The sequence below is a fragment of the Eucalyptus grandis genome, chromosome 11 (assembly GCF_016545825.1).
Source record: "Eucalyptus grandis isolate ANBG69807.140 chromosome 11, ASM1654582v1, whole genome shotgun sequence".
Taxonomy (NCBI): Eukaryota; Viridiplantae; Streptophyta; class Magnoliopsida; order Myrtales; family Myrtaceae; genus Eucalyptus; species Eucalyptus grandis.
In genome coordinates this window covers 35,892,523-35,914,291 of record NC_052622.1, presented here as the reverse complement: position 1 = coordinate 35,914,291, position 21,769 = coordinate 35,892,523, and the positions used below count along the sequence as shown (strand labels likewise).

General features: G+C 42.6%; 2 protein-coding genes and 1 long non-coding RNA gene across 7 annotated transcripts; 1 reads left to right on the top strand and 2 right to left on the bottom strand.

The window, feature by feature from the left end:
• Positions 1-9,108: 9,108 nt before the first annotated feature.
• On the bottom strand, positions 9,109-12,185 carry LOC104426307 (protein EDS1L). 4 transcript variants are annotated; one of them, XM_039304119.1, is made up of 5 exons: positions 11,775-12,185; positions 10,406-11,152; positions 10,254-10,310; positions 10,102-10,158; positions 9,109-9,972 (listed from the first exon to the last, which is right to left on the bottom strand). In XM_039304119.1, the coding sequence occupies exons 1-5, from the start codon at positions 12,093-12,095 to the stop codon at positions 9,232-9,234; spliced, it is 1,923 nt and encodes a 640-aa protein (XP_039160053.1). In that variant the 5' UTR covers positions 12,096-12,185; the 3' UTR covers positions 9,109-9,231. The 4 variants fall into 4 exon arrangements, with proteins under 4 accessions (XP_039160053.1, XP_039160055.1, XP_039160054.1 ...); XM_039304121.1 differs by lacking the exon at positions 10,254-10,310; XM_039304120.1 differs by lacking the exon at positions 10,102-10,158 and having other exon boundaries at positions 11,775-12,184.
• Positions 12,186-17,357: 5,172 nt separating this feature from the next.
• On the bottom strand, positions 17,358-20,890 carry LOC104426305 (protein EDS1L). Of its 2 annotated transcripts, none has more exons than XM_010039304.3 (3): positions 20,449-20,890; positions 18,335-19,126; positions 17,358-18,225 (listed from the first exon to the last, which is right to left on the bottom strand). In XM_010039304.3, exons 1-3 carry the CDS (start codon positions 20,797-20,799, stop codon positions 17,515-17,517), a joined length of 1,854 nt encoding a protein of 617 aa, XP_010037606.2. In that variant the 5' UTR covers positions 20,800-20,890; the 3' UTR covers positions 17,358-17,514. The 2 variants fall into 2 exon arrangements, with proteins under 2 accessions (XP_010037606.2, XP_039160810.1); XM_039304876.1 differs by lacking the exon at positions 20,449-20,890 and adding an exon at positions 20,331-20,441 and having other exon boundaries at positions 18,335-19,232.
• LOC120289642 lies at positions 19,039-21,168 on the top strand. The gene is made up of 2 exons (XR_005547748.1): positions 19,039-19,149; positions 20,336-21,168. It is a non-coding gene; the product is annotated as an uncharacterized LOC120289642 (long non-coding RNA).
• Positions 21,169-21,769: the final 601 nt, after the last annotated feature.

Genomic DNA, 21,769 nt, shown 5'->3' with positions numbered 1-21,769 from the left:
TTGGCATTCTATAATGGTCCCATCTAGAAAACATATAACATCATCGGCAAACATCAAGTGTGATAGCTGAGGGCAATGTTTATTTACCTGTATTCCTTTTAGTGTACCTTCTGCTAATGCTTTCTTCAACATCCAAGTTAAGACATTGGATATCATGATGAAGATATAGGGTGAGAGGGGATCGCCTTGTCTGAGGCCCCTCGATGGGTGGAAGAAAGAGGTAGGTTCACCATTGATCTTTAAGCTGAAAGTAACTGTTGTTATGCATTGCATAATTAGGGAGACCCATTTTGCATCGAACCCCATGTGCAGCATTAGATCCCTCACGAAATCCCATTCTATGCGATCATATGCTTTCTGCATATCAAGCTTTACAATAGCCTGATGTTTTGTCTTCTTTTTGGTTATTCGCAGCTGATGCAGAACTTCCTGAATAATGAAGATGTTGTCCTGTATTTGCCGCCCCGAGACGAAGGCTCCACACTCGGTTCAATGATAAGTGGCAACCACTTTTTGAGTCCGTTTGCTAATATTTTGAAATGACTTTGTAGGCTGAAGTTACATCGATGGAGTGTATTGACTCGTTGTTTCGAGGCCTTTTACTTTCGAGATCAACACAATATGGGTCTGGTTTAGCCTGTGGTCAAGCACACCTGTCTTAAAAAACTCCTGTACAAGTTGCAGCAGGTCAGTTTTTATAGTTACCCATGATTTTTGATAGAAAGCTCCATTGAAGCCATCGGGTCCTCGGAGCCTTGAGAGCTCCCAATTGGAACATCAGTGCTTCCTTGATTTCTTCCAATAGAGGTATTGCCACCAGATCTGCATTAATCCTCTCGTAATGGTGATGGGCATTGGTCTAAGATCGGTTGGTAGTGTCGTAGACCCCTCGAGCTATACGGGTTTTTATAGAAAGCTTTAATGTGTTGTTGTATCGTTGCTGGTTCTCTGCACCAACGATTTTCCTCTAATTGCAACATTGTAATACGATTTTGGTGTCTCCTTTGAATTGTCGTGGCATGGAAAAAACTAGTATTTTGGTCTCCCCAATGTAGCCATTTAATGCGTGACCTCATTCCCCAGAATTGTTCTTCCTGTCTTCTCAATGTTGCTATTTGGCTGATAATATGCTACACTTTCTGTCTACTTGTATGCTGAACTTTTTGATTAGTGATGGCTTGTAAAGCTTGGTTAAGTTCTTTGATCTGAGAATAAGCATTTGCAAACTTCTCTTTGCTCCACTTCGTTAATTCTTTCGATGTCCTCCCTAATTTTTCTGTAAATAGATGCTGTGGAGTTGTAATATCTTCCCAGACTTGCTTAATGACTTCCTGATATTCTGCATGATCCATCCAGAAGGTTTCCAATTTGAACTGTTTTTTCCTTTTGTATACTATAGGATACAGGCGAAGGATGAGGGGACTGTGGTCGGATCCTATAGCAGGGAGGGCCTGGACTTCTGCTTCATGAAAGGTAACCCTCCATTCCAGATTACATAGTACTCGATCGAGTCTCTTTTTTACCAGCTCGTCTCCCTCCCTGTTATTAGCCCATGTAAAAGCGCATCCGTGGCTTTCTACATCCATCAGGGATAAATCATTAATCATATTTCTGAAAGCTGCAATTCTTCGATTGTCTGCCTCATTTTTCCCAATTTTCTCCCATATGTATAGAATCTCATTGAAATCTCCCATGCAGATCCAGGGAGTGGAGCCTGAAGGTTTAAGGGTTCCCAACTGTTGCCATAACGCCATCCTCTCTCCAAAGTCAGTAGATGCGTGGATAAAGGTAATCTGCATTATCTTTTTACTTTTAGGATCTGTGCACTGTACATCAATGAAGTGATGTGAGCTGTGTTGGACCTTTAAACTGAGTTCCTCATGCCACATAATTGCCAATCCCCCCGCTATTCCTGTCGGATCCACTAAATAAAGTTGCTGGAACTGGAGCTTTTTACAAATCTTTTCCACCCTGGTTGTTTTATTTTTCGTTTCCATAAGAAAAACTATGTTGGGCCTTTCACGAGCAATTATAGCTCTTAATTCCTGGATTGTCAGGGGGGTACCCAGCCCCTGACAATTCCAACTCACAATTTGCATGGCTTTTGTGGTGGCTTATTAGGGCTAGCCACCAAAGCCCAATCTTGTCCTTCCTGTATCGGGATTCACCTGGGGTCTCGGAAGGTCTACATCATCAGGATGAGGGATGATATCTCTGGCATGCATTTCTGTTTTTTTGCCTTTTGAACTTTCATTGTCTTCTTGCTGCTTTTGCCAATCTTTAATACTAGTGGATTTTGAGTTTCAAGGCTCATTACCTGTTTTCCACGGTCTCTATCTTCTGCTGCATTAGGAACTTTTGCTGGATTTATTATCTGTTACCGAGTCTGCTTTCGATCTCTTTTGCTGCGAGACTACAAGTTGCATATCGGTTGGCAACTCTTGCTCGGTGTAATTCCTCTCCCTCGGTTCAGTTGGTGGATCAGGTACAGTATCTTCCACTACAAGCTCCTCTATTTTCCCGTAGAAAGCATCCCAATAAGGGCTGTGGTCGCTGGTTTCTGCCTTCAACCATGGTCCATATGACCCTTTTTTGTTCAATGCCCAGGGTGATGTTGCATATGGAAATTCGAGACAGTCGGTGGCATAGTGTCCGATCCTTCTGCATGAGAAGCAGTAGTGTGGGAGACGCTCGTATTTAAACTCCACCCAGAGGCATTTATTGCCAATATCCAGAACAGCTCCCGCTTTCAACGGTAATGTTAAGTCGATCTCGACTCTAACTCGCCTCCTTTGTTACGAGCATGATTTATTGAGTCGAGTTGAACTTCAATGACCTTTCCCAACCTTTTCCCCAGGTCATTGAAAACTTTCTCTATTCTCCGCCGGGGGGACTCCTCCAATGCGAATCCAGAAGGCAGCCTTTGAGAATTCATAATAATGCTCTGGGATTTCTGGAAGACACTGCTGTAACACTAGCAAGTTGGTTGAATATGACCAAGGTGAGTTCCTCAATATTCGCTATTTTTCCTCCTCCGTAGGGAATATGAAAGTGAATAGCCCCGGTTCCTTCTGCGAGCATATGACTCCTTCTACCTTCCATGCTTTAGTCATTGTGGCTATAAATGCCGGATAGTTTACATTTGGTTTGGAAAATAGCTTTCCGAATAGAGTGCGCCTGCATTCCTCCCTTTTCTGTTGAGGTATTTCATCAGATACTTCGACTACATCTTCCTCCGACCACAGATGCCCTAGACTTTTGCATAATGCTGCCAGTCGCATTTCATTCTCTTCTTTACTCTCCATAGTCACTAACTAGTAATCTCTTCTATAATGCTCAGACTATCAGCTTTCTCGATTCCTTCCGGCTACGAGTTTACCTGGCTACTATCTTCTACCTCTCCAGGTGCGTCACATAAGCAAGACAAGACTCGAAGAACTCACTCGATTTGTGGAGTGCAGCTGATCGATCTTTGAGTTCGAGTGAATCAGCCCTACACACTCCGAAAGAGCGGCCAATCCATTCCTCCTTTTACGAAGGGATCTCGATACTCGGATTCTTCATATGTAGTTTCGTTTTTTTTTTTTTTTTTTCCTTTCTTTCTCGGATTAAAGGGAGAACGATCGCAGGGGAAGGACCTGAAATTGCGAGCAAAACTCAGGGACAATGAATTAGGGTTTGGGCGGAAGATGGGAGTGCGCTACCATGGGGTAGAGAGAGAGCTCGCAGATGCGAGAGAAAAAAAAGGAAGATGCCTTTCTTTTATAATTTGAAATGCTGAAGTTTCTTTTGTTAGTGATTCTATATTGCAAGTACTCATACCCTTCTAAAAACTTTTTTTATTTTGATGGGAAGTCGTGTTTCAACTTTTCATTAAATAAAGATAAATAAACGAAAAGAAAATGCAGAAGTCTATTTCCTAAAATGTAATCCGTAACCCAATCAACAGAACCTGGTCCCCCAAACGTGTACTCTTCAATGCGAACGAAAAATTGCCGGGTCAACGAGATTAGCAAAGTCTCATGACAACCGGATGACCAAGAGCAACGAAACAAGATATCTCAAACATCTCGGGTTGGACATGAACGCGTGTTTTTGCACAGGTTCGGGCCTTTTGATGAGCATGTGAAGCGATTCCAGAGAATCATATTCGAAAAAGTAAAAAATGGAGAACAAAAGGGATTCCTCATTGATAGTTAATCAAACGGACGGAGACTGGCATCGACAACGTCACACTTACGACGACGAATTTATGCTCCAATTTCAATGGCAACCCGCTTGTCATGGTGCTCCAATCGAAAGTAATTAACACAGGTGAGCATGGTTTCAAGATGGAATCTGGAACTTGAAAACCGGATAAGGATCCTCTAAGTTTTCATGTTTTTCTTAGTCTATATCTATGCACGATTCTACTGTATTCCATGGCATTTGATTATGAGTAATACAATCCGAAACCATTAATTCGAACTTCTATTTTATAATTGAGACTTTTACTATGTTAATATATAATTTTTTTTCATATATCTAAATATAAATTATGGTCAGTTAATTGTAGTAATAAGTTATGGTCATTAAAAATAATAATTCACTATAATTGTTCAATTAATAATATAAGTGAAAACCGACTTTGGAACCTTTGACAAAGTAGGTTTTTAGATTTCAAGTTATACAAAAAAGTTTCCAAATTCTAAAAAATGAGGAAAATGTTTTAATAGATAAGTTCCAAATAGAATCTTTACAAAACCTGCAGTCACTCACTCCTGATAATCTCAATTTGTGCAAAGTGGAGGCCCTGATTCGGGCCATCTAGTAACCAATTGGAGGCCCACGAACGTGTTCCTCTTCAAGATCCGAAATGGCTGATCCAAGGCCCTAACAAAACAGTCCAGCTCACTCACATGGCCCAAAACCATTCTAGCCAAAAATTGATTTCTGGAAAAGAAATAGATTTTTTTATTTCTATTTCTAGATGAGTTTCTAAACAAAAATACCCATTTGATAAATATACAAAATTTATACTCTAAAAATAGAAATTCGTTTGATAATGGCACAAAATCTCTCCCTTTCGGACAGCGGCGGGGCGGGCAAGTGGCGGGCGGCGGCGCGGATGGCGGCGAGCAATGGGCAACAACCGACAGAGGTGACTAGCAACCGCGAACGGCGGCGACGGATGGATGACCGGTTGGTAGCAAGGACGAACAATGAGAAGAATTTTATTTCTCATTTTTGTTCCAAAAATAGAAAAGTATAAAATTTTACTTCTAATTTTATTCCAAACATATTTCTTGAACAAAAATCTATTTCGAAATAGAAAAATGAATTAATTTTATCAAACGGATTTCTATTTTGGAAACTAAGGGCGGGCATGACAACTATTACATTCCGGAAATAGTTTAAACAGAAATAGATTTTTATTTCTATTTCTATAAGAGTTTCTAAGCAAAAATAACCGTTTGATAACGACACAAAATTTCTACTCTAAAAATAGAAATTCGTTTGATAATAATGACACAAAATTTCTTCCTTTCGAACGGCGACGGCGATGGTGACGACCTTTAATATAAAAAATAAAAATAAAAATGATTTAGTAACAAAAAAATACATAATAAAATAAATCATAAAATAAAAATATCATTTTATTTTAAAATAAAAATATCCTTAAAAATAAATTTATTTTATTTATTCTATTTTATTTTATTTTACGAATAAATTTATTTTAAAATGAATAAAAATAAATTTATTTGGCAAAACACTCAAGGCAAAGAAAATTAATTTCTTTTTATTTATCATAAATAAATTATATTTAATAAATTTATTTTTAATAAAATAAAAATAAAATGATAAATAAAAATAATTTACTTATTTTTAATAAATTTTAATAAATTTATTTTTATTTTTAATAAAATGAGGAGAGGCGGATGAGGAGGAGGAAGCAGAGGTAGAGGAGATGAGGGAGGACTCACCGAAATTAGGGTTTAGTGGGAGAAATTATTTCTGATTTCTCTTCCAGAAATCAGAAGTAGAAAATTTCTATTTCTAATTTCTCTTCCAAATCAATTTCTGGAATAGAAATCTATTCCAGAAATAGAAAAATTGAGTAGGTTTATCAAACGAGGTTTTATTCTAGAAGCAGTGCGGAATAGAAAAATTATTTAAATAGAAAAATTATTTATGGAACATAAATTTTGGTTATCATGCGCCCCCTAAGTCTGGAATAGAAAAATTGTTTCTGGAACAGAAATTTTGGTTTGTCATGCACTCCTAAGTCGTCGTCTCGAACAATCCAAATTGAGTTCCAACTAGTTAAGTGTTGAGCAGGTTTGTACTAAACCCAGTCTCTCTCGTGAATCTGTGGTGTAATCGCTCCGTGTTCAAGAATGTCGCGTCTCCTGTTGCAAGCTGCTGCTCGTGGTTTGCCTTCTGGTCAGGGGTGTAAAGATTTGAGTGATCTGTGCGTTTGTGCTAAGCCCACTCTCTCTCGTGAATCTGTGCTGTCATTGAACGCTCTTCAAGTATCTGTAGGTTGATTGTCTGTAACATAGGATGTCTAGCTGGAGTAGTTTTGGCTTAACTGGATTCTTCGGGTAAACAGTGCATCCCTTCTATAATGTGTATTTCAAGTAGGTTGCATGTGATTTAGGAATGCCGCTTTTGAGATGGAATTCTCGTAGTGGTTCGTGATGGTAGCATGTAACTCTTTCCTCTCTTAATTATAGTTAGTTGCATTGCCTTCTCAAGGTGAGACATTTGGTGTCAGATCCTCTTGCCATTTTATTGCTGATATCACATTCAGAGTGCCAGTAATCATTGAATATGCTGGCTGGACAGAGTTGCATGTAACTAACTCCCACTTCCTTTGCATTAATGGACAGAAAACAGAGTGTCATTGTATAACGAGGTGAGACAAGGCTTGGGTATTGTTGCTACTGCTGCTGTTGTCCATTAAGGGTCTGGCCAGTCATGAACTTACAGCATGTTTAAAACAAGATAGCCCTCCCCATTTACCATGTTCATGTATGCACACGCGCCCCAGAATTCATCCTAGGACTTACCGATCTATTCGCTCTGCCAACAGGCCCTGGTGGTCAAGACTCAAGAATATATAGTTTACTAGAAGGTAAGTAGTACATATTCAGAAGCCCAATGAAGTCTTGTATTTGTGATTTGAGAGTCAGAGGCTGTCTTTAATTTAGTTTCTTCTTTAATTTGCGTCATTATTCCTTACATACGTACTTTGGATAGGCCAGACGTAGCATGGCTGATGTGTATCTATTAATTTGGTATGAACAATATTGTCTGGAGCTATCCATATCATGTGAATAGTGAATAGTACATAAACTTATGTTCCTTACTATCAACCCTTAAGATCTTTTTAAAGAGTATGCACATTCCAAAGTGGGAACAGATTATTCTTGGAGGCAAAATCACATCCGATGAAAGAGTCAAGATGTCGTGGAACAATTGTAGGAGGCGATTCATGTTTCTCTTTATAGTACAAGTATTTCATCTGGAAGTATGTAAAATAGGTTCTTCAAGGGAAGAATCCTGTACATCTCTCATTACTATGTGAAGATACAATTATGGCAGTTGGCCTAGTGGTCATGGGTGGGTTGGGGGTTTGGACATGTGACATTGTAACTTAGGGTTGAGGGGTCGATCCCCGAAAAAGTCGAAAGAAAAATTATCAAAATCCATTTGTGAACCTTCGTCTGTTTGGACTTTATACACTTCTAATTGTATTTACTTTTTTGGATGGTGTTTCCCCATAATTCGATCTCTGTATTTTAAATAATAGGATTTGGGTATCTAGCTAGTGCTTTGAAGCTATTGGTTTGGTTCCTTGTTTGACAATGTAGTCGATCTTACTTAAATGTTGCAGTTACTTAATAGGTTGATAGAGTGATGCAAGAATCGCCTCCACTTTAGGAATTACTCTAGTTTTGAAGCACATGACCATGCACATGTTTGGTAGTCGTTGAAGTTCGGGTAAGCATATGGGAAATGTACTTTCATTCAGTACGGCTGGATGTATCTAATGTCATACCAAGAGGTGTTTTCTGTTTTTCCTTTTTTTGGTTTCATTCCGGAGAGAATGGTTCTTGACCATGCACTGTCTTTTAAGCTGGAAGTTCAGGTGGTACGTCTTTGGTAACTGATTCTCGACTCTCTTCCTCTCTTTCATCATCCTCACTCCCTTGCGCGTGCTTATGCATTTGGACACATGGAGATGTGGCATTTTTGTGTTCTTCCAATAGGCAAACCCTTTTTTTTTTTGCGCTAAGTATTCCCTCAGGTCTTTGCTGTGCCTTTGTTCCCCCATCTTATCTTGTACAGCAATGTTTTGCCTATTTTTTTCTGCCTCTCCTTGGCAATTCAAAAATGTTTTTGTCTTCATTTTGTGCGGTGGACTTGGCTGATAGGCACTAATACATAGGAAGCTGATGTCTTTTGGATGCAAAACTCTGGTTAGTTTGCATTGAGGTACTGTTGGACAACCTATTAGAGAAGGCATGCCATTTGATTTTACAGCAAAGCTATCGGCTGGTTCTGCAATCAGTTCTAGTCTTTTTCTCTATATAGAAGAGTCTAATAGGAAACAAGGAATTCTACATGGCTCAATAATGTACATTATTTGTATCAGCTCTTCACTGGAGCAATTCTATGGTTTCTTCCATCTTTTTCTCCTTTCGTGTGCTCAGGATCTTCGGGGACGTGAAGAAGACTTCAGAGGGTGTCTTTTTGTTTTTTGACGGGTAATTTGTTTCAGTGACGACATTTCTTTTACAGAGACAATCAGCTGAAAAGGGGTATGAACGTCTTTGCAGTTTGCATGATGCCAGCCAGTTGCTGGGACTGGCTTCTCAAACAACATTTCAGCAGCAAGCGGAATTTTCAGCTTGGCATGTATTTCTGTTGCAGGACTTTAGCTTATGGTCTGTTAATAATATGATCAATTTTAAAAGAGTTATCTGGAATAATCTTTACAAATATTTTGTCTGAAGAAACAGGTGGAAATAGAGATAGGAAGGAGCCCACGTCATTGTGCGCAGGAGAATCCAAGAGATAATCTCTATCAAGTGACTGGGATAATAGTCAAAGAGCGTGAAATTAAATGGAGAACACTTGATAAGACTATGTCCGTGAAGAAAGCCTATAAATAGGCATATCAAACAAGTATAGTTTATAAATAGTGAAGGTATTTTGCTACTTTGAGAAATAGCAATACAAGTCTCACTTGACCGGTGGTATCGGAAGAACGTTGTGCAACTCAGCATCAGGATGGTCTTTACAGAGGTCTTGCCACCACTTAACGAGCGTGCTCTCTTGTAAGAACAAGTCACCCTCCACCTCCTTGTTTTTGTACCATTCTGTAAGGCGGTTCCCCAGAACCGGAACCTCGTCCTTTATTGCTTCCCATGGTTTAGTTCTGAGCTCCTCCACCTTGGCCAAAAAGCTGGATTCACCATAAAAATGTTTGAGCGACTGCTGCGACTGCTGCATCGGTGGCAACTGGTACTTGTGTTCTCGCCATCTTTGAGGAAATTTGTACCGACTTGGCCTGTTTCCTTCCTTCATGTAATGACCTGCATCGTCCGTCCTGGAGTGTCGATAGAAGTTGGCTATGTCTAGTGGCTCCACAAGTCCGCGAAACCGCGTGCCGAGATCCACCCATTCTTTATCTACCTCAAATTCATCGGGGAGCTGCCTGAGTCTTAGCATTTCAACAATCTCGTCCCAAATAGCTGCCAGTTCAAGTCTCTTTACGTTGGCCTTGAAGTCTTCCTCCTTCTTTTGCAATTTGAAAGCATCGTAATATCCCACACCTTCGTCCTCGCTCGTGGTCCGGTACTTTTTTAATGCGTCGAGGTATCTCTCTATTTCGACCTTCTTCCCTTGGATCTTTTTCTGGTTATCCTGTTTCCTCTTCTCCAACTCTCCAGCGGCACGAAGGCACAGCCTCGCCGTTGCGTCCTGTGATCACATTATCATATATTGTCAAATATTCAATCACCTTTTCTCAATAATTTAAAAGATTATTAGGAAACTAGACAGTTCATTTTTCACATAAAATCCTTGGACCAAATAAAATATCGACCATACCAGATTAAGGTCATTTAATGCGGCATCATCTAAGCTGAGAGGCAATTCTCGGAGGTTCTTCAAATAAACACAATAATTTAAAAGATTATTAGGGAACTAGATAGTTCATTTTTCACATAAAATCCTTGGACCATATAAAACATTTACCATACCAGGTTAAGGTCATTTAATGCGGCATCATCTGAGTTGAGAGGCAATTCCCGAAGGTTCTTCAAATAAACACAATAATTTAAAAGATTATTAGGGAACTGGACAATTCATTTTTCACATAAAATTCTTGGACTAGATAAAACATTGACCATACCAGGTTAAGGTCATTTAATGCGGCATCATTTGAGCTGAGAGGCAATTCTCGGAGGTTCTTCAAATAAACAACATTGGCCGAGGCCAAGCTTTGGTTTATTGCTTCTTCATATGTCCAATGTGCCCTTAAGCTTTTTTGTGCTATATTCAGAAGCTCTCTTTCGGACTCAATCTGTAAAGCGCAAAACAACAGTCGAAGGACCGCATCTGGGTTCTTCACGACCACCGACCTACCAATCTCGGTGCAAAAGACGTAATTCCCACACGGTCGGTAAGGGCTTGGCTTGATGAAATTAGACATAGTGTCAAATAGGGTATGTTTGCTTCCCGTCAGTTGGCAAGCTGCATAGTTTGCAACACATGATGCATTCTTCACCACATTCACAAAAAAGGAAGCCAAGTTGTCAATTGAAGCGGGTTTGTGATGTGGGTCAGAGAAAGAGGCGATTTCTTTTAGCAGCTCCCTTGTAGGGGAGGAAGGAGCGAGTAGAATCCTGGGAACGATGTCAAGTTTCGTAACGAAGTGGACAAAGTGATCAGACCAACGCTCACGCCGGATGGCATGGCCAAAAGTGCGGTCAGTGGTAAGTGGGGATCCGAATGTTAAACAGAAGGCATGGGGAGTCTCCTCTTTCTTTGATTTTCTGTGCTCCTCAAGGAACCAAACAGTCGCATAAATTGCGATTGGACCGCCCGATGAATGGCCTGTAAATATTATCTGCTTATTATCGTCCAACGCCTTTTTCACCTGAAAATCAAAGAAAGGTTCAGGTTCATTTCTGACTGTTTATTTACTTGCTTCGATTATGCTCGGTCGATGATGACCGTCCTGTTACTGTTAATTGTAGGTTGAGAGAGACTTGAACTAAACCATATATTTTTATTTTTATTGTCTAATGTATTTGGAGAGAGCGTTCTTCAAATTCCAATTATTGGAGACAACATTTATAAAGTCGTCTACACAACGGAGGGATTTTTACTTTCACAAGGTAAAAAGCTGATGACACCGTACGGTAAATTCCAAATTGAAGCACACGAGATCGTGCTTGTTATGTGATCTATGTACCTAAATCTTCGTCACATGCTATGACTTTGAGGGAAAGTACAGAACAGGATGAGAGTTTTAATAGTAGAGGACGTGTGGTCGTGAGTAAATTACTAGTGCAAGCTCTAGTTTCCGATCCACAGCGTTCCGCCAACAGTTTCTACGGACGGCGAAAGTAGGCAATACTCAAGTTTCCTGATCTTCAATCAAACTTTGTGAACTCTAGAAATGGCCTCAAAATTGCTGTCCGAGAATTATTACTACCGACTCTTTGACGCATTGAAACAACGGCAAAAACAGAGCATCATTCGAGAATCGAGAATACCTCGGAGCGGAGCCTTCCGCTTTCATCATCCAGAATACGTAGGAATCTCTCCATGAACGCCTTGTTGACCCTGGCGTCCTCATCCAAGCCGATGCTCCTGAGAGAAGGGCACTTCTTGCGGTCGATCCGGTCATCTCCGAAGGACTTGGCTTTGCTGTCCTTAGGGAACCAGTCCTCGGGAGACCATGATCTGGGGAAGGCCACGATGACCTCCGAAGACCTGTTGCAAATGTTCAGCTCCTGTCGATCGTCACGAGCTTCGATGGATGCAGACAACGCTGCCTTGATCACTTCATCGTTGATCCCAAGAATTCCGTCCATGGCCTGTGCGTAGATGTGTTATGTTCTTCTATGTGAGCTTCTCTTTCTCCGCAGAAATGTGCTTTTTTGGCGGTTTGGCCTGGAGGGGGAAGATATACGCCAAATGGTGCATGGTTGGAAGTTTCCTCAGTTGTCCCTTCGACGATCGTTCGGTGGGGGGGCCACGGAAAACGAGCCTAAAATGATCTCGGTCGCCCATCGAGTAGGTGGGTCCCCCAGTGAGTCTGCATCGAGCGGCTGTGATTGGTGGAATGGGGCGTAAGGCTGGTGATGGGTGCTTTGGGCAATTGAGCGGGCTCATTGACTCGTCATTGACTTGCCTTCTTGGACAGCGTTCGAGTCAATGGATAAAAATACATGCGTCAAACCATCAATTTTAGGGCAATTCTCAATTGAACCTGGACAAAACGTTTTAGCTTTTCACAGAAGGAATTAGGTATACTCGTAGGTAATTCCCTAGTTTTTTGGTATTATATCTTTTTTTTACCTAAGATTCTCTATTTGCTTGCCAGCCAGCCAGCCAACCAGGAGGATTTCTCCTCCCGGACTGGGTCATTTCCATGTACCACGCCCCAGGGTAGTACTGGGGGAAGGCGTCGCGGGGATCGCCAACGGGCCTCCCACAACCGCGAGGGGTTGTGTGGCTGGGGGCTCCTTGGGGAGCCCATTTTTATCGAGGGGGCTACCTCCCTCTATCCTGTCTTCCCAGGATGTCAAAGCTTTTTAAGGTCGTGCTTAGGACCATACCTAAGATTCTCTATTTGCTTGCGATGCGGGCTGTTGAACTTTGGTTGAAGGTAGAAGTATAGAGCTCGCTCTTTTTCCAAAAAGAAAAAGTTAAAAAATATGGATTTGCTTGGGAAGAAAGCTTAACATGGTGGGTCCCTGAAGAAAGGAAAGGGCTGGCACTAACACTCCAAAGACTTAGCTTATTAATATAATCAAACTCCTAACGGCTGCCACTTACGATCGCTCTAGTTTTTATTCTTCTTTTGTTTTTAATTAGTAAGTACAAGTTTGGTAGAGAAATTATGTAATTGGAGCTGAAGTTATCTCTTGGTAGGCACAACATAATTCAGGCTTTAATTGGAAATATCAAGGTGGAGTCTCGTAAAAAGTAGGGATTATTTATTTATTTTTTTAAAAACTGGAAATTGCATTTCTTTCTCAACTTATTAATTAATATATCAAAAGATGACAATAAGAATCTCTATGATTTCACACGATTTCAAGTGTTCAGCATAGTCATATTCCAAAACTCTTTGAAAATAAAATAATAAAATGTAACACATTTTTCAATCACAATATGATGCAATTGACCAATCAAAAATAAGATGTATACATATATAGCGTCGAGTAAAATCAGCTTCATAACACGTGAGCAACGATAATTAATCGGTTACATAACATCGTTGCTGCTACTTAATGCAATCCATCTCATTAAATTTATTCTCTCGAGGTGGGATAATTGGGGCTATGCTTAAAGGCATCAAGGTGGGGTCACGCGGGATAAGATGATCATGCATATTGTTGACTAAAAATTCATCAATTTCGCCATCAGCATAATTTGGTCTACACGTGTGTATTCCATCATTCTCATCTTCCTTCCCTAAAAAGGATCCGTAAGCTTCGATGACTGGATGACCAATAGCGTTCGTCAAGTCAACAGGAAATTGCCAGGAAACATCTCGGGGGAGACGACGTGTTTTTTGCGAAGACTTCGGTCTTCCGATGAATATTCGGGCAATTTCAGAATACCAATTTTCGAAAAGACGGAAGGAGCGAAGAAGAGGGATTCCTTATCACATACTCGATTCAATCAAATGGACGCTAAACTTGCATCCAGAACTAGAACGTCACACCCCTATGCTGACGAGAGTTCATTCTCTAATTTCAATGGCGACGAGCCTATGGCGGTCCGACCGGGGCTAAGCTTGATCGTGCGGTAAAAAGGCCCCCGTCCAGAGACCCGCGAAGGGCCAATTGCAAATCTTCGTCTCGACGGAACACGGCTTTTCTCCGGGCTCACCCGAGCATTGATGGTTTCCGACAAAAGCTTTGATGCGGTCCCCATGCTGTCCCCATTCTCTCTCCGTAAAGTGCTGCTCGTTTGACGGTTTAGCATGGGAATGGAAGATACAGGCCAGGCAAAGTTGGTTCAAATTTACCCAAAAAATGTCCCTTTGATGATTGTTTTGTTTGATGGGGCCGATGGCGCATAAAACCCAAACGATTGCAATTGTCGGATATGAATGGTGATCGCCTATTTTAAAAAAGAGGAGGATTCCCTTCTGTTGAAATAATTGAATATAAAATTCACACATCCATTGAAAAGTGTAAGTTTTCAAAACAGTCGACGGTGATATTACAAAATTTCACATGAGACAATCGAGATTATGCTGGATAACATTGAATTGGGAGTCATTGGATTATAGGGGATCGTCTATTTTTTACTTTCAAAGAAAAGGTCAGGGATTACCTTTTTTAATAATTTGAAATACCAACTTTTTCTTTTTTTTTAGTAAATTCGTATTGCAAATATCCATACCCTTCCAAAAACTTTAAAATGTGACTTGTGATGGGAAGTCGTGTTTCATCTATCCATCAAATAAACCACTAGAATTTGCCATAGAGAAAGAAGGAAATAGGAGGTTTGAATCCCACCTTCTTAGAAAATTTGAGTGGGAATTGTTTAGCTTCTGTTGTGAGTTTCAACTTCCACGTCTTATAATAAAATAGGTTTAAAGTCCAAGAATGATAATGTTAGAATAAAAGTAGGGTGAGACTAATCAAAAACTTTTTTAAAAAAAAAACCGTTAAATAAAAATAAATAAATGAAAAGTAAATGCCGAAGTCTCTTTCCTAAAAATTTAATAAATAACCAATCGACATAGCCCGGTCCCCCACGCGTGTTCTTCAGTACGAACAAAGAACGGATGCCCGGTTAGTCTCGTTTTCCCACCTTATAAAAGATTAGAAAATTCTTGCAACGACCGGATGACCAAAGACAAAGAGCAACAATTGCCGGGTCAACAATGTATCTGCCCGGAAGCATCTCGGGTCGAACGCGAATACTTGCTTTTGCACAGATTCTTTTCCTTTTGATGAACATGAGAAGCGATTCCAGAGAACCATTTTCGAAAAAGACAAGAACGGACAAGAAAAGGGACTCCTCACCGCGTGACGGATACTCCAATGGACGCGAACTGGCACCGACAACTTCACTCCTGTGACGACGAATTTGTCCTCCAAACGGGCCTAATCTTGATTGGTGCAGTACAGAGGGCCACGGTTCGGGCCACCTCGTAACCGATTGGAGGCCCGCGAACGTGCTCCTCTTCGAGGTCCAAAACGGCTGATCCAGGGCCCTAACGAGACAGTCCAGCTCTTCCAGCTCTTCGGGCCTGCATGTTTTTATTCCTTGTTTCTGTTCAAGAACAGAAATTGTGTTTTTTTTCCTAATAAAAAAATAATAGAAACGCGTTTGGTTGCGTTTATTTTTTTTTTTTTTTTTCTCGGAACAAAATTGGAACAAAAAAAAAAATTGTTTCTTATTCCAAACGATTTTAAAAGAAATACTTCTTCTTCTCTCTCTTCTCTTTTCTTCTCATTTTCTTCTTCTTTTTCTTTGGCTGGTCGTCGGGCCTCGCCATGGCCGACGACCCGTCGAGGGCCTGGCAACGCCGCCAAGGGTCGGCGACCTCGCCGAGCATCGCCGGCCCCCGAGGCCGAGCCTCGCCGGATGGGCGAGGCTCGACTCGCCGTGGCAAGGTTGCCGTCCAGAAAGAAGAAAAAAAATAAAAAAGAAAGGAAAAAATGAAAAATAAAATAAAAATATTAAAAAATTAAAAAAATAAAAAAAAGAATAAAAATTTACCAAACGTGTTTCTATTCATTTTTTATTCCCTAATAAAGTTTACCAATTGGCTTTCTCACAAAATTATTTTTCTGAATAAAACATTTTTTTCTATTTCGTTCCTTGAGATCAATTTTTGAATAGAAACGTTACAAACGCGTCCTTCTTCTCTTCTTCTACTTTCTGCAACTAGCACACCGAAATCGCCACTCCTCGGAGGGAGGAGAGAACAGCGCTCTTACTTACGGCGCAGCTGCCAAGGCGAAGAGAAAGCGGAGAGAGAGCGAGGGCGAGGGAGAGAGATCACCCAAGTCGGAGGCGGCGGTCGGAGAAGAGGAGAGGGGAAGCGGTGGTGGGCGGAAAGAGAAAGGGAGCTGACGGGATCGGGGAAGGGGCGGAATGGCGGTTGCTTGAGGGATACGGTGAGAGGGTAGATGTGGAATTGTGCATGCTATTCTCGTTAGAGTCAGTTTCGATTCTGAGCGAGACGGCATCATCGCAGTGACTGCTTTGATGCCATAGAATTGGTAGGTCCTCGTGTCGAAGAATCCAATTTGAGTTCCAATCGTTTGAGTGTCGAGCAGTTTTGTGCTGAACCCTCTCTCGCTCATGAATCTGTAGTTTAAAAAGAACTTTTCGTTTCCTGAACGGACTCCAGCTGAATGGGTTTAAAGCCCAGATGAAATTGCTGAAACGGGTAATGCAGATAATGCAAATATTGTCTCAATGATGAAGAAATTGCCGGTTAAGAGCCTCATTGTCTCATTTTAACTCGCACTGCGTTCGAGAATGTCGCGTCTCCTGTTGCAAGCTGCTGCTCGTGGTTTGCTTTCTGATCATCAAGAATGCTCGTTTTGTTTGTGATCTTGTTGCTATTGGCTCGGTTCCTCACTTCTACAACGTAGTCGACCCGGGCATGAATGTTGCGGTTATTTAAATAGTCTATGGAGCAATGCAAGAATTAATGGCCAGAGTTGCAGGTATTTTAGGATTAGCTTTGATTGAAGCATATGAGATGCACAGGTTTCGTAGTAACAGGAGAAGTTTAAATTGCTTTTGCTTTCGCGTGCTTGTTAATTAGTAGTTGTTCGCCTTTGTATGCCTCTGTCCCCCTCTCTGGCCTTGTACATCATAGGCCTTGCATGATCTTTTCTGTCTGTGCTTGGCAATTCGAGTATGTTGCCTCTGTGTTTTCGCTCTTGTGGGATAACATTAACTGACATGCGATTGAAGGAAGTTTGAAAGTTTTAGATGCAAAATTGCAGTTACTTTCCACTGGGGGTGCTCTGATAACCAATTAAGGAAGGCTCGTGATCTGGTTTACGATGATAACAATGGTTAGTTCTGATATCAGTTTGTCTCTCATTGCTTACCAAATGTAGGACTGTTATATTTGCTCTCCTCCGGAGGAACTTTAATAATGATTCTTTTTTTTTTTTTCCTTACACAACTTGTATTATTGATGACACATGATTTACAGGGAAAATTAACTGCAAACGACAACAATCCTATTTGAACGATGCCAGCCATTCGTTGTGTCTGGATTTTCAGGCGAATCCTCTTTTAGCTCTCTATTAGATCTTTGATGCAGAGCTTTGCTCCGTGGTTGTCTGGGAGAGTTTTCCACCATGTGACAAGTGCGGTCTCCTTCAGGAATGCATCCTTCTTCACCTCCCCTTTAGCGTGCCATTCTTTCAGTTTATTCGCCACATTCAAAGCCATCTGCTCATTCCGTGGTTGGTTACTAGTAACTGCAAGGTTGAGCTCTTCCACATCAGCCCAGAAGCAGGATTCACCACACGAACCTCTTGGCAACTGCTCGGCGTGTTCTCGCCATCTTTGAGTATACTTGTAGCGTCTCGGTCTTCCTTTCGTCATGTAAGGACCTGTGTCTTCATTCTTTAAGTGTCGATAGTAGTTGGCCACGTCTAGTGGCTCCACAAGTTGTCGAAACTCTGTGCCAAGTTTCACCCAGCTTTTCTCTGCCTCATATTTATCTGGGAGCTCATCTCGTTTTAGCATCTCAATAATCTCATCCCATATGCCTGCTAGCTCCAGTCTCTTCACATTAGCCTTGAAGTCGTCCTCATGCTTTTGCACCTTGAAAGCATCAAAATATCCCATGCCACGAGTCTCGCACATGGTCCGGTACCCTTCTAAATCGTCGAGGGCATTCCTTATCATGCCCATCTTGCGTTCAATCTTCTTCTGGTTGTCCTCTTTCTGCTTCTCTGACTCTCCGGCAGCACGAAGGCACAGCCTTGCCCTCGCACTCTGTAATTACAAAATCATACATGATGAATATCTGATTACACTTTCAAAGAATATCAGAAAGTGAGTTCGGTATGTATAGGAAAATCCTTAGGCCAGATAATCAACTTACTAGATTAAGGTCATTTAGGGTGTCGACAATTGTCTTGGTCGCAATATCCATAGTGTTATCTGAGCTGAGAGGTAATTCGCAGAGGTTCTCCAAATGAATTGCATTGCGCATGTCCAGGTTTTTGTCTAGTCCATCTTCATAAGCCAGATGTGCCGGTAAGCTTGCTACTGCCTTCTGCTGAGACTCTGATTCAGACACGAGCTGTAAAGAGTAAAACAACAATTGAAAGACAGCATCCGGGTTCTTCACGACAACCAACCGGCCAGTCCCAGTGCAAAAGACGTATTGCCCACACGGTCGGTAAGGACTTAACTGAACGAATTTAGTCATGGTATCTAATAGCATATTTGTGCTGCCCATTAGAATGCATGCCGCATGGCTGGCAACACATGATGCATTCCTCATCACGTTGTCAAATAAGGCAGTCAATTTCGACTTGTCAATTGAATCAGCTTTGTGATGTGCGGAAGGTGAGATGAGGTACGGGAGGCTTTGTTCTAGGAACTCTTTTGTGGAGGAGAGAGGGGCGAGCAAAATCCTGGGAACAATGTCATGGATCATGACAAAGTGGACAAAGCGGTCGGACCACTCCTCTCGTCGGACGGCATGGCAAAAGATGCGGTCGGTGGTAAGAGGGGATCCGAACGTTAAGCAGAAAGGACCATGAGTCAGAGTCTTTTTCAATCTTTTGTACTCTTCGAGCAACCAAATGGTGGCGTATATCGCAATCGGACCGCCTGAAGAATGGCCAGCGAATATTATTGGCTTACTGTCCCTCGTTGCCTTGTCCATCTGGAAACGAAAGACAAATCCCGGTTAGATTCTGGCCCTAAAAAATTCACTTGGAGACGTGGTCAATGACCAACATCTCTTCCATTGCTAACACAGTAAGACCATGGGTGCGTTTGGGAAACTTTTGGGGAAAGTCTTTGGGAAAACGCAAAGACCTTTGAGTTGAATGTGTTTTAAAACGCAAATCAAGTGTTTGGTAAATCGTAATTTAAAAGCTCCTGTGAAGTACCTTTGGCTTTAAAATGGTGTTTGGGGGACAAAGGGCTTTTGTGAAAAAAAAAATATCAAAAGAAAAATAAAAAGAAAAAACAAAAAAATGAAAACCAGCGAGGGCAGGCGGCATCCGGCGGCCGGCGGCGACCCTCGGCGACCTCCGGCGACCCCTGATCTGGGCCGGCGAGGTCGCGCGACGCCGTCGCGACCTCCGGCGACCCCGGATCTGGGCCGGCGAGGTCGCGTGACGCCGTCGCGACCTCCGGCGACCCCGGATCTGGGCCCGCGAGGTCGCACGACGCCGTCGCGAGGGCCGGCGTGGTCGCGCCTGGTGAAGAAGCGGGTCGGGGACCTCGGCGAGGCCGCGCCTGAGGTCGGGGGACCTCGGCGAGGGCCGCGCCTGAGGTCGGGGGACCTCGGCGAGGGCCGCGCCTGGGTCGCGCGACCTCGGCGAGGGCCGCGCCTGGGTCGCGCGACCTCGGCGACGGCCGCGCCTGGGTCGCGCGACCTCGGCGAGGGCCGCGCCTGGGTCGCGCGACCTCGGCGACGGCCGCGCCTGGGTCGCGCAACCTCGGCGACGGCCGATCGTCGCCGAGGCTACGCAACCCTCGGCGACGGCCGCGCCTGGGTCGCGCGACCTCGCCGGCGGTGGCGCGACCTCGCCGGATGTCGGGCGACCTCGCCGGCGGTTGCGCGACCTCGCCGGTGGTCGCGCGACCCGAGCAGCTGCTGCCGGGGGACCTCGGCGACGGAGAAGATGAACAGTGATCTTCACAAGGGCAGAAAACGGAAAAACAAATAGTTCGTAAGGATAATTTTGGAAAAAAAAAATATGAACAGTAGTATCAGCTTACCGAGAAAGCTGAAATGCCCAAGGCAGGCTTTCAGCCAAATGCCTTACAAAATATTTTGCCAAACACCAATTTTTTAGCCCAAAGGGCTTTGGAGGTCTAAAGGGGTTTGGAAATGCTAATTCCAAACGCACCCCATGTCCAGAGAAATTGAACTTAACCATATCGTTGGCGATGTGATATATACATCAACCGCTATGTGATGAAAAAGTAATGGCATCTGAAGAAACTGGAAATGAATTCAAGATTCAAGAGTACCTCGCTGCGGAGCGCTGACTTCTCCATAATCTGTAGGAATTGGTTCATGGAGGCCTCGTTGACCTTAGCGGTTATGTCATTGCCGATGCTCCTGAGAGAAGGGAACGAGTTGAGGTTGACCTCGGTCTCCCCGAAAGCTTTGGCTGTGCCATCTCGGGTGGACCACGCATCGGAAGTCCAAGCCCCGGAGAAGGCGATGACGACCTGCGAGGGGCTGCCGCGAATCTTGTCGACGAGGAAGGGCTTCTCCGCTGGAGCCTGGTGAGCTCTGATGGAGATGGAGCAAGCTTTCTTGATCACCTCATCTTTGATGCCCAGTTCTCGCCCACAGCTTCCCGTGTCGATGTCCATGACTTCTTCCTACTCTGCTGCTGCTGCTGCTCCTATCTGGATGTTTGATCTAACTTCTCGACGGGTTCAGCCGGGGGGAGGACGGGGGAGATATAGGGGATGAGATATTACGAAACTGTCCCTTCAGCGGCTGGTCAAGGAAACTTCGTCTCGGGCTTTTCCGTCATTGCACCTATGTTGACTTCCTGTTGGCATTGCTTTTGGGTTGGGGTCTTCGTCGTCGTGCCCGTGCTTGGAAATAGCCCCTCGTTTTGGGGGTTTGGTATAAGACAAAGCATACCTGCTTTTATAGCTTTTTTCAATTGGCAAATGCGCCTTTGTTGTCTTAAAATTATCTGCAAAAAGGAATGAATGGAATCATTTCTCATCTCCCGTGGGGTAAGGGGTGAGGTTCTGGCCGGTGCCCTCGAGAACGTGGGCTTCGGATTGGTGAAAGTTCAGGACAATTTACTTTGGTACGGGACCAACGAGAGAAATCGAAAGTGGGTTGCCCTGCATAAATGAAGAAATTTCGGTATCAAGATGTAAAATGTAGTGGCTATGGAGATTCTACCGTTTCTCGGGGGACCAATCACCAGTTCGTAATGCATGAGAACTTTGATGGAAAAAAAATATGGATTTTCTGTAGGAAGATCATTTTGGCCAATCTTGAGTGTTATAAGAAAAGACACAAACTTTAGTTCGAGAGATGTTTTTTACTTGAACTTTCATGTGATCAAGTGTAAAGGCGCCAGCTTTTATTTGAAGGGATAATTTCGACCACTGATAGAATATATGTCAAATTAGATATTTATAACATCTGAGATTGAGATAGAAACGAATGGTGACATGATAAAATAAATGCAATGTCAACAAATATAACTTACATAAATACTCAAAATTGTTCCATGGGTGAATCTTATGCATCTTTATGTGACTTGAAAGTTTTGTCAAGATTCCATCTGAGTGAAAGTTGCCATTTCTCTTTTTT

What these genes read in the sequence shown, in the direction of transcription:
- LOC104426307 (XM_039304119.1), bottom strand. Translation starts at nt 12,095, where the DNA reads ATGGACGGAATTCTTGGGATCAACGATGAAGTGATCAAGGCAGCGTTG. An exon ending in GCGGAAGGCTCCGCTCCGAG is followed by an intron (nt 11,153 to 11,774) that starts GTATTCTCGATT and finishes TTTGATTTTCAG; the next exon opens with GTGAAAAAGGCGTTGGACGA. An exon ending in CATTAAATGACCTTAACCTG is followed by an intron (nt 10,311 to 10,405) that starts GTATGGTCAATG and finishes GTTTATTTGAAG; the next exon opens with AACCTTCGGGAATTGCCTCT.
- LOC104426305 (XM_010039304.3), bottom strand. Translation starts at nt 20,799, where the DNA reads ATGGACATCGACACGGGAAGCTGTGGGCGAGAACTGGGCATCAAAGAT. An exon ending in AGTCAGCGCTCCGCAGCGAG is followed by an intron (nt 19,127 to 20,448) that starts GTACTCTTGAAT and finishes TTTCGTTTCCAG; the next exon opens with ATGGACAAGGCAACGAGGGA. An exon ending in CCCTAAATGACCTTAATCTA is followed by an intron (nt 18,226 to 18,334) that starts GTAAGTTGATTA and finishes TTGTAATTACAG; the next exon opens with AGTGCGAGGGCAAGGCTGTG.